Source organism: Balaenoptera ricei, chromosome 1 (genome assembly GCF_028023285.1).
Source record: "Balaenoptera ricei isolate mBalRic1 chromosome 1, mBalRic1.hap2, whole genome shotgun sequence".
NCBI lineage: Eukaryota > Metazoa > Chordata > Mammalia > Artiodactyla > Balaenopteridae > Balaenoptera > Balaenoptera ricei.
In genome coordinates this window covers 88,394,831-88,407,181 of record NC_082639.1, presented here as the reverse complement: position 1 = coordinate 88,407,181, position 12,351 = coordinate 88,394,831, and the positions used below count along the sequence as shown (strand labels likewise).

The 12,351-nt window shown below is 35.7% G+C and overlaps 1 protein-coding gene across 7 annotated transcripts in view; it reads right to left on the bottom strand.

Moving 5' to 3' along the window:
* Positions 1 to 12,351, bottom strand: part of TRMT13 (tRNA methyltransferase 13 homolog) — a 32,412-nt gene that overhangs the window by 9,362 nt on the left and 10,699 nt on the right. For 2 of the 7 annotated variants that reach the window (XM_059926941.1, XM_059926950.1), the window contains exons 4-10: positions 10,339 to 10,401; positions 10,094 to 10,163; positions 9,831 to 9,937; positions 9,312 to 9,479; positions 7,496 to 7,568; positions 3,403 to 3,477; positions 105 to 537 (exon numbers count right to left, since the gene is read on the bottom strand). In XM_059926941.1, coding sequence (XP_059782924.1) covers positions 105 to 537; positions 3,403 to 3,477; positions 7,496 to 7,568; positions 9,312 to 9,479; positions 9,831 to 9,937; positions 10,094 to 10,163; positions 10,339 to 10,401 — 989 coding nt within the window. Of the gene's footprint in view, positions 1 to 104; positions 3,207 to 3,402; positions 3,478 to 7,495; positions 7,569 to 9,311; positions 9,480 to 9,830; positions 9,938 to 10,093; positions 10,164 to 10,338; positions 10,402 to 12,351 lie in introns of those variants that run through there. The other 5 variants (XM_059926974.1, XM_059926991.1, XM_059926982.1 and 2 more) reach the window with 5 other exon arrangements.

The window sequence follows — 12,351 nt, the reverse complement described above, 5'->3', positions numbered from 1 at the left end:
AAAATATATTTTCATGAATGAATTTTTGGTAATATTCATCTAAAAATATAGTAATAATAAAGTATTTCTGCCCTAGTGTTGTGCATTTCAAAGTAGTCACTTACCCAGGCAAACTCTCAGCGCTGTCATCTGTGATTCTGTATCCTCCATCATCATGCTCTTCACTGCCATCATTCTGTTTATCTTTTTTTTTTGTGGAGATATTTGAAGCTTCCAAAGATGTTTTTTGCATCCCACAAGTCGCCCAACTACTCATTCGCTGGAAATAGTGGAATTCCACTGCTCCAAGGCCTAGAGCCCTGAAATAATCTTTGCCCACATAATGTCTCCAATCACACCTGTGGTGACAACAGAGTGCAATAACAATGCCAGCCACAGGGGTCCACTTCTCTGGGATATTTTTTTCATTTCCTTCCTTGGCCAAAGTGTTAATTTCTTTTTCTGTTTTATCATTCTTTACGCGTTTGGCTAAAGGTTCTTCATTCCTTTCCTCACAACTGGCAGCATAGGTTTCAACCAAACATCGTAATGCAAGATCTGCAAACACAATTATGTGGCCCCCCAAACCACATCATCTTTAAAAATAAGTATTTTTTTACATTTATTAGGCAGTATGGTTTTTGAAAGCCCAACAAAAACTTACTTAGCTCTATACTTGTACTAATTCTTTCATGAATTATCAACTTTGTTCATATTTGCCCTTTTCTCATTATTGTACCATTTTCTCTAATGATTTATTCTGCATAAAGTCAACTTCCCCCAAAAAACTGTGTGAAGCTTAAGATCTAAAATTTGTAAAACTATTCGTCCAACTACTCAAATTTGCTCTCATTTTTCTCCTACCCTTGTTGAGGAAATGACTTGTATAGAAAAAATTTATGTCTCTACATTTAACATTCCAGGGAAGGTTTGAGCTTAAAGAACCCAAAGAAAGAAAGAGGAAAGGCATCGGCTAAGCATCTGCTAAGTTGATGTTAGGTGTCAGTCTTGAAATGTAAGATGTTCACAGCCAATAGTGAAGAGTTGAGAACAGTGGGGTCAGAAGGTGGAAAGTAGGCCTCGCTGAGTAGCCTTACTATAGTTATACATTCATTCAGCAAATAGTTACTGAATGTCTTTCATGTGCAAGGCTTTGTGGATGGATGTATGATGATTAATAAACACAGACTTAGAGATAAATGAACTTTATATTAAAATGAAAAATTTACAGTCCACTTAAAAACTAAACAAATGGATTTTTGATGATTATGATAATTTCCCACTGACGACTGCTATATTATTGACAATACTAGAAAGACTCCAAATATATGCTGTAAAATCCACATTTTCTGTCTGATTAGAATGTCACACTGTGTTTGCTCAATCAAAAACATATGTATTTTTAAACTTTATTATCCCAAGATGTCACAGGTGAATAGTAAATGATCTGATATTTTATAGTGTATATAATACAATATATGAATTTAAGTCAACAAACTATCGGGAACCTGTTATTTGGAGAAGGCGATAGCTGATCTATTATTTTATAAACTATTATTTTCTGACAAAAGATATTCAGTCACTGTTTTACTTATATTGGAGTTAAGTAAATGATTTTCAGAAATGGGGATAATCAGAAAAATTATTAAAAGAATGAAGTTATTTTAGAATCAGAAGGAGCTTTAGCAATCCATCTCAACCCCTCCTTTACAGAGAACTTGAGGGACAAAGCCATGTACCTAGAAAGGGACAAGGAAACACAGCACATTTGTGGCCAAGATTATTTATTCATTCAAAGATTTACTGAGTTCCTGTTATATACCAAGCATCAATGTTAGCACACTCCCTATGCTCAGAAAAACAAACAAACAAAAAAACACAGCATACTGGGAGAATTAGATATATAAACAGAAAATTAATATACAATGAGCTTAAGATATGCAGAGGCAATTATGATGAACACTAAGGAGGAGTATCTTATTTAGGGAGGTTCCCTGAAAGAGGTGACAATGAGCTGAAGATGGAGTAGAAATTGATCAGTTTAGAAACGGACACAGTATAGTATATGGGAAGGGTTAGAATGTATAGACCAATAGATATAGAGGCAGGAAGTGGCAAAGAGAGGAAGGCAGAGGCCAGATTAAGACTAGGATGTCATGTTAAAGAGCTTAGACTTTAAGGTGCAGGTGACTGGGAGCTACTGAATAGTTTTAAGAAGGGGAAAGACACATGAGGTGTGTGGAAGATGGGTGTGAATATTAGTATTTAAAGGACAAGTAGTGGAAGGACACCGTGAGATATACAGAAAGAATGGCACAGATGTAGGGGAAGAACCAGGAAAGAATGTCACAAAAGAGAAGAAAACAGAATTTCCAGAAGGGTAAGCAACAATAGCAGAGATTTTTCATTAAGATGATGATAGAGTGATGAAGGGAGAATTCAGATAGAGTGAATCAAGGAGGGAAAAAGTGTGTGGAACAATGAGAAATGGCCAGTGTAGATAACATTTCTGAGAAACTTGGGTTAGATGCGTAGGAGTAAAGGAGCATTTTTTATTTCCTCGCCAGGATAGAACTGGCTTACTTCAGAAGGCTTTTATGAGAGTTAAATGAGACAAGGTACGTGAAAATCATCTAAAAACTATGAAGGACAACACAAATATATAATACTTAAAGTCATCTCCAGCCAACTTGAATAACTCTTATGGAGGCTCCAAGTTCCCCTTATGGGTAGACATGAAATTAGCAGAAGCCAGAAGAAGATGTAACAATAGTTAACATTTATTGAGCACTGATAGGTGCCAGACACTTTATATGTAAACTGGCAAATTATATGTTGTTATCCTCATTTTACAGACGAGATAACCAAAGCTCAGAAAGGTAGAGTAATCTGTCAAGGTTATACAGCAAAGTTGAACCCTGTACTATCTGATTTCAAAGCCCATGTTCTTTCTACTTTAACATGCTGCATCCGATGGATCCAAGTGCTAAGACAAATCTTAATATTTCCTTTTTTGTTTTCCCTAGAATCCTGATACATAATCATCTTCTAGTGGAAGAAGTTTCAGAGTCCTTCCCAAGCAACTCCTCTAAAAAAATGAGTAGCTTCTGGGATAGAATCATACAGTTTCCATAAATGATTTATTTCCTTTTTGGTTGAAGTATAACCCAACGAACTTTAAGGTTCCATATGACACAGTATTTACACGTAAAACTCTTTAATTCATCCTGCAAAATGGCCAAAATGAGCAGATAAGTAGGAAAGCTCTAAATCTGATATAATACAGGGCCAGTGCTACTATGAAGATTAATGAGTTGCAAACAAGGGATAAAAACTACTGAAAAGAGACTCTTTAAATATTTGGGACCATGTTAAGCTAAAACTTAATGTGTTCATCTTGACATTATTAGTATGTTTACATACCTGTTGCCACACCACACAGATGTTTTCCAATTCCTACCACAGGTAGTTTTTCTTTGCTTAGCAAAGGAATCTTGTCTGAAATAAAAAGAAATGAGAACTAAGTTAGCTCTCTTGTGAATTAAGGCATTAAGTGGCCTCCCAAAGAGAGAACTAACTAGAATCTTTGAATTTTAGGGCTGAAAGAGACACAGACAAAAAATTCTCACTTTATAGCTTAGGAATAAGAGGCTCAAAGATGTAGTGACTTGATAAGTAACACAGATGGCTACAGACATAGCCAGAATCAGAGTTAAAAATTTTTATCTTCCTTTTCTTCCCACCTCGCCCCCAGCTGGTTCTTTACTCCTGAGTTAATTTCTTGACTTTTAGGCCAATGCTATTTCTTCTATACTGACTCAGGACTTTACCCTGTAGAAGCCTTATTTTGCTAAATATTATTACCCATTGATAAAAGGATTCAAAAGTTTCCTTACTAGATTTATTTTGCATAACTTATATGATAAATACATATAATACAACCGACATTTTATATTATAGAATACTATACTCAATATTATAATCAAACAAAAAATATAGCTTTCATTACATCTTGATAATCAAGGATAAGATATTATTTTAGCTTTCACACTGTTCTGAATATGAATAAAAGAAAATATTCATAATAGTAGTATCAAAGTAAAATAAAAAAAGACATCTACAAGGTAATGCAGTAAAATGTAGTATATCGCAGTAAAATGTAGTATATCACAGTTAAGGCTTCCATTTCCCCCCCCTATTCATTTTCCTTTTTCTAAGATTCTGAAATAAAAAGTATGTTTCCCCCTACAAATCCAGCTACAGCACCCAGCACAGTGAATTGTCCAATGGAGGTCCTTAGTAAATATTTCAAATTCTTTGTTGCTTGTTTTCAGATGGTATCACATACTAGGAGAAGAAATTGGTACCAACTGGAATAGTTTGCCTGTGTAAGGTGGTTCAAGAAACTTATCCTCAATCAGGGTGAAGAGAAAGGTTGTCTAAGAAAGCCCTTAGGGAATTGGGGGCATCAGGAACCTTGGAAGTAGAGCTGAGTTAGTTACTGATAACAGAGTGTGCCTACAGAAAGTCTATTTAAGAAGTAATCAGATCCTCACCTCATAGCCACCTGGTGACTACCTCTTTTACCAACTGGTGGAAAACTGTAGTTTAATTCTCTCAAGCAAGTAAAACAGGAGGTCACTGGGTTGAAGGATAATAGGAAGTTGAAAGTTGAAGTGTGGTAAAATAGCAGGATTAAGTGAGTATGCATATAGATTAAGCTCTTACTTGTCACTGGGTCCCAGAATGTTGGTAATCAGACCTTTACCCTCTAGGCAGGTGATCAGAAGAGTCTTCTCTGGGGAACCTGACCAGCCCAAGAGGAAAGATCACATTCTAGACAGGTCATTCCAAATTGGAGCTCAGAGTCAACAACTCCACCTGAAGACTCAGAGCTCTTAGTCCCTCAATCCTCACTATGAACACACCATCAAAAAGCACAGATGTTTGAGCAGAGCCTCTAAGTTGAAAGAGACAGACCAAAACTAATGGAAAAGAGCAACTTAGTGAAAACAGAATATGAAGGGAGGATACTTCTAAAAAAAATCATTAATATCCTCACAAAGATAGTACAATTATGAAAAAAGAACAGGTTACAAAGATAAATTCAGAGAAAAACAATCTTAGAAATTAAAACTATGATAGAAGAAATTAAGTTGAAGAAATCTGAGAAAGTATACAAAAAAGGCAAAAGATATAGAACAGAGAAGTAAAGTCAAGAAAAGTAGAGAACCATTCCAGGAGGTCTAATAACTAAATCATAAAAGTTCTTCCATTGAGGGAGAAAAGAAAAAATGGAACAGAGAAAATTATGAAAGAAAGAATGCAAGGAAATTTCCCAGAAAGCTGAGAATACTGGAATCTCTCAGTCAGGATTCCTCATCCTTGCCATTATTAACTTTCGACCCCAATAATTCTTTGTTGTCGGGAGCTATACTGTACCTTACAGGATATTTAGCAGGTCTCTGGTTTAGTAGCCTCCCTGGCCTGTATCCATAAGATGCTGGCAGCACGTGCACTCTTATGACAACAAAAAATATCTCAGACATTGCCAATGTTCCCTGAGGGCCAAAACTGCTTCTAGTTGAGAACCACTGCTATACACAAAAGAGTCCATCAAGTGCCCAGTACAACAGATAAAAATATAACTACATCAAGACACATCACTGTGAGAATTTAAAACACTGAGGACAAAGAAAAGAGCCTATAAATCTCTAGAAAGAAAAAAGCAGATGACACACAAGGGATCAGGACTCAGAATGGCACTGAACTTCTGAACAACAATACTAGTGGAGTAATAGTTTCAAAATTCTTAGAAATAGAAATACCCAGGCAAATCAAGTGTAAGGGTAAAGTAAAAGATACTTTCAGACAATGCAAGGTCTCAAATTTATCTCTAATGCAATTGTTTCTCAGGAAGCTATAGGAGGAGGTGCCTTCCCCAAAGACAGTAAATCAATAGAGGAAGATATGGGATAAGATGTGGAAAAATAAATCCCAACCTAGGAGAGTAAAGGGAATCCCCAGGATGAAAATGAAGAGAATTTTAAGGTTGACAATTGTGCTCTAGGAACAGAGGGCACCCAGTCTACATTGGAACGTACCTGAAGGATACAGGAGAGAATTTTTCAGGAAGATAGAAACTAACAGAATACTTGGCAAATGTATTAAAACAAATACAAATTTTAAAGTTATACCTTTTTGTTTAAATTGAAGTATAGTTGATTTACAATGTTGTGTTAATTTCTGCTGTACAGCAAAGTGCTTCAGTTATACATATGTATATTCTTTTTCATATTCTTTTCCATTATGGTTTATCAGGAAATACTGAATATTCCCTGTGCTATACAATAGGACCTTAAAACAAATACATTTTTAAAAGACCAAGTAAACAAAATTTTAAATTAACTATTAACTCAATAAATTTTATTTACTACATGAGCCAGCTGTGGTTTGCGTCACAGAGCTGAATTAAAATTAGCAGAAGAGGTTGCTGGCATATGTTTGTATTATTTTCATTTTATTTATTTTTTAAAATTTATTTATTTATTTTTGGCTGCATTGGGTCTTTGTTGCTGCGTGCGGGCTTTCTCTAGTTGCGGCAAGCAGGGGCTACTCTTTGCTGCGGTGTGCGGGCTTCTCATTGTGGTGGTCGCTTCTCTTGTTGCAGAGCACGGGCTCTAGGCACGCGGGCTTCAGTAGTTGTGGCACGCAGGCTTCAGTACTTGTGGCTCACGGGCTCTAGAGCGCAGGCTCAGTAGTTGTGGCGCACGGGCTTAGTTGCTCCGCGGCATGTGGGATCTTCCCGTACCAGGGCTCGAACCTGTGTCCCCTGCTTTGGCAGGTGGATTCTTAACCACTGTGCCACCAGCGGAAGCCCATATTTTCATTTTAAATAATATGAAAAACTATTAAAAGGTACAAAAAGGGCATTAAAGAGTATGACTGACGGGTGTGTGTGTGTGTGTGTGTGTGTGTGTGTGTGTGTGTGTGTATGAAATATGAGGTCCATAGAGATGGGTTATTTTCTTTGGTACAATTTAAAATTGTAGGAAGTATTTTTTACATATCAGCTAGGCAGAAAGTATCTTTTACATATTAGCTAGGCATTAAGTATCTTTTACATATTAGCTAGGCAGAGAACTATCTCATTTCTGTAAGAGTTTAGCTAAAGTCATGTTAACTATAGGCAGAAGGCTAGTGTATGGTATGAACAGACTCAGTAATTAATTTAAACAGGATAAAGAAGCAACATAAGGACATATTCTCAAAACTTTTAAGCTATTCCCTAGTATGATATTTCATTTCTAGTTGATACTGAAAAACAATTTCTTAAAGTTTCAACCCTAATTCCATTTATATTTACCTAAATGTTAGATATAACATTCTATATTAACAATGGATTAATCTCTGTTTTCCCTGAAGCAGTGTTCTGTGGGATTGGATTTCTAAGCAACCCTCAGAGTTTGAAACTTCTATGATTTATGGAAGAGCAACTGCAAGTTATGCAACTTACTCAAACACAGGTGCTGAATATCAATTTGAAGTCTCTCAAACACTGAATTTTTCTTTCTGTGTTTGCCATCTACCTGTGCAAACAGAACATTATTATAACAATGGCTTTTATGTAAAAAAAAAAAAAAGCTTTATGAAAAAAGATTTCTACTTGTTTTCAAAATTCAGAGCAAATAATTTTCCATCTTAGTTTTTAGTGTTTAAAAAGTAGAATTGTTAATTAAAAAATTTAAGATTGTATATTCTGTGATGAAATCTCCAAAATAACAATATCGTACATCTTTATAAGACTTGAACATTTTATAAATTATTATGTACGCATTATTTCCTTTAACTCTAAAAATTCCCAATTCACTGATGAAGGAATTTAGGTTCATAGATAATAAAAAGCTGTACTTCAACAGCAAACTCATTCAAAACTGAACTCATTATTTCTCCCTCCAAACTATTTTTCCCTTCCCTTCTTCTGTATTCCCTATCTGAGGGAAGAACACCACTTAGTCACTTAAGGCACAAAAGGTCACCAGAAGTAACTCCTCTTTCATACTTAATGGATAACAAGTCACCAAGTCTTGGGGCTTCCAACATCATAACATTTCTCACACTCTTTCCCTCCTCTCTATCTCATTGCAACATCCTTAGCTATGGCCCATGTTTTACCTGGATTACTGGATAATAATGATCTTATTATTAATCTCCCTAATTCAAGGTTCACACTCTTCTGATACAGCTTCAATGGTACTGCTAGGAGGAACTTTTAAAACCCTTTTCTATTTACTTCACCAATTCTTATATATTCTTTCAATCTCCTCTCAGCTACCACCTCCTCCAGGAAAGCTTCAGTGACCCACACTAGACTGAGGCTGGCATTCTATCTTCACACTCCTATAGCATCTGGTACTTATCACTATCATAAGACACTTAGCATACTGAGCCAAGATACTTATAAGTCTGTCCCATTAGATGTAAGCTTCTTGAAGACAAGAATTAAATCTTGTTTCCACTGTATCCCCAGCATGTAGCAGGATAAAGTCAAACTCCTCCCTTAGCATAAAATATGAGCCCTTCCAGAGTCTAGGCCGCCTCTCCCATCTCTTCACTGCTGAACTCTACTTCACACCATGGACTTCCATCACACAGAAATGTTTCCATGTTTCCCTGTCGTTTCAGGCATTTGGTTACACTCTTCTTGCTTCCTAGAATGCTCCTCAAACCCTGTATCTAGCAAATACCCACTTTTCAAGATATAGCTCAAGCACCACCTTTTCTGTGTAGCCATTCACCATCCCGTCTCTACAGTAAAACTTGTCACTCCCTCCTTTGAACCCACACTGTACTCTATACGACCCTTTTTCATATTTTAACCCTTTTCTATAATCATTTATCTGTTTGTCTCTTCTTTCCAATATAAGTAACAGAACATAGGGACGTTGTCTTATTTGACTTTACCCAATATCTATCAAGGTACTTGTGGTATGCTCAATAAATGTTTACTGAACAAACAGTTGGTAAGTTTCAGATGTAAGTTAGGACTTAAGACTTTTAACTCCTAGCTTGAGCTTGGCTCTTTCTACATAATTTCTTGTCTCTGTAAATATTTTAAGAACTCAGATCAATGAACTATCAAAATTTAGATTAAAAAATTTACCTTCAGTTTAAATCATCAATATAATTAGAATAAAAAGCTATAATCAAATAAACACACAAAAAATTCATTTTCTTTAAGAGGCATGTTTCTGAGTATCATTTTTTGTTTTTCAAAGAAGAAAAGTGCAAACAAAGTTTGGTTACCAATATACTACAATGGTTTCACTTACCTTGAATCTTGTGGTCACCTTTTCTACTAGGATGAAGTGAACTTTTTCAGCATCTTTTAAGGCAATATCAACCCAATGAGATAATTTTCCCTTTCCTGCTCCAAACTCAACAAAGCATCTTCTTGGACCAAGTAACTTTAATTTTTCAATGTTACCTAAAATAGAAGCCTGCAAACTTCACGAGATTATTTTATAAACTAGAGCAAAAACATTCGGCTCAAATGGGAAAATAGCAAGATAATTTCTATATAGGGCAGCATGTTCACACTGATAATTTTTGTTTGGCTTTAAAGCTTTTCTCTTGCTTTTAAATATTTAACATGTAGTACTCAGAACCATATCCATTCCAAGGATTTTTTATATATGTTTATATACATTTTTTGAAATGGGGATTCTGTACCCTGAAAGATAATCTAAACAAAATCTCATTAATAACTATATTTAGAAACAACAGAATGTTAGCTTTGACAAATGAACAAAAAGGCCATTTTTAGTAGAGTTACTATGGCTTAAACATACCTGCTGTTTCAGATGTTTGGTTGCAGAATCACCGTTTTTAGGGTCATTAAGGGCATCATGCAATGCTGGATGGGACATAATTTGATCTTTAAGTGTAGAGTTCAAACCTGTGCAAAATAAAAGCACAAAAGCTTAAACAACCAAACATGAAACCGTAGGGCTCTAAACAATGGTAGTAATATCTCTTAAACCACAGTGGAATTAACTCATATACCACCTGATTATTCTAAAAAAATTTAACTTGCAAATTTAGGCAGACTTACCCTCACTTGCTTTTCTCAGTTTCTTAATTAAGTTTTCCATCTGCTCTTCAGAGAGAAAAGAAATTGGAACCTATATACAAAAATGGGGTGTGAGCTGGTCTAGGAACTAATAAATAACATTGATTCTATAAGAAAATCCATTCTAAATCAAAATAGTTAATTTATTCTAAAAATTGGAACACAGCTTATTTACAGTGTGGAGATGCTCATAAATACTTTGTAAAATTAAAAAGTCAAGTACTTACTAATTGTTCAGGTATTTCTGTTTCATCTTTTAAGCCTGCATTAATATCTTGAATAAAGAAGTCCTGAATAAAAACAAAACAAAACCATAACAATACCATTATTAATGTGACAAGTTCACAAAAATTAAGCTGAAAAACTGATCCGTGCCTTCTTCCAATACTTTGTACCTGCCATCCTCCCTTTCTCCTGTTCATTTATTCATTAAATAATTACTGAGTGACTACTGTGGTCCTTAACTTGCTTTAGGTGCTGAGGATTTACCACAGTGAACAGTACAGGCAAAAATCTCTGTGTTCACGGATCTTACATTCTAGTGAGGTGGCTATCTGAATAAACATTTATAGCCTGAAGAAATTCATTAGTAATTTTTATTAAAGTTTTTACCTGTCTCCAGCATAGACTGAGGACTGTGTCATTTTTGCTAATGGTTAAAGCAAAAACAAAGACCCAACTACAAATGGCTGTTTATCAGATAGGCAGCAGGGCCAAAAACAGAGATAAGAAAAAATACTACAATGGTTTAGGTCTGATTTCTTCTATTTTAAAATACTAATTAAAATAGAAAATAGAAATATCCTGTGATATTATGTTGTTTAAATTAACATAGTGAGATATTTCTAGTCCATTTTCAGAGAGAGAGACTCTAGGTAAGGATCTAGATTAGCACTGTCCAATAGCACTTTCTGCAATAATGAAAATGTTCTATATTTACCCTGGCCAACATGGTAGCTATTAGCCTTGAAATATGGCTAGTGTGACTGAGGAACTGGATTTTCAATTTTGTTTAATTTCAATTGACTCAAATTTTAATAGTTACACATGGCTAGTGGCTACCATATTAGACCACGTAGATATAGATGAATGAAATAGCACAATTTTTACAAATTGTTTTGAAAGTGAAAACAACTCCTGGGACATTATGCATAGCGATGGGCTTTAGTTACGCAGATAGGAGAAAGGTAACATGTGGATTGTATGTTGCTACCTTTACCTATGTGGGTAATAACGGAAACCAGTGATTAAGTGAACAGGTGAAGAAAGCAGGTATTAGAATACTTTGTTGGATGACTGGCAAAACTATAAGAGAAAATTAACTATAACTATTAGTAAACAAACGAGTGATAAGATTTTACCTGGGTTTCATGTTATACATAGTGTACTAAACACTGTTCTGCATTTCTTTCCTCTTATCTCGTCATCCCACTACTTTTCTCCCCTTCATTTCCACTGTGTCCCAGGGTGCAATGGAATCTGTGCAGGGGTATTCCATTTTTTTTTTTTTTTGCCTGTGCCACGTGGATTGTGGGATCTTAGTTCCCCAACCAGGGATTGAACCCAGTCCACTGGCCATGAAAGCACGGAGTACTAACCACTGGACCACCAGGAAATTCACAAGGGTATTCCATTTTTAATAAATTCATTTCTTCTCTCAAACTGTTCCCAGAACACGTATTCAACCTGCTTGCTTTAACTAAAGCCTGACACTTAGGTAAGGAAGATAACCTCCATGCATACCTGAAAGTAAAGGCAACATTCTTTCTTCTTACTGAGGGGCTAACTGGGGTAGTCATCACTTTTCTTCTACACATGTTTTTTTCTTTCTTTTTTCTTTTTTTTAAATTGGAGTATAATTGCTTTACAATGTTGTGTTTCTGCCATACAATGAAGTGAATCAGCTATATGTATACCTATATCCCCTCCCTCTGGTACCTCCCTTCCACACCCCCCCATCCCACCCATCTAGGTCATCACAGAGCACCAAGCTGAGCTCCCTGTGCTTTATAGCATGTTCCCACTAGCTATCTATTTTACACATGGTAGTGTATGTATGTCAGTCCTAATCTCCCAATTCGTCCCACTCTCCCCTTCCTCCCCTGTGTCCACATGTCCATTCTCCACATCTACGTCTCTACTCCTGCCCTGCAAGTAGGTTCATCTGTACCATTTTTCTAGATTCCACATATATGCATTAGTATACGATATTTGTTTTTCTCTTTCTGGCTTACTTCATT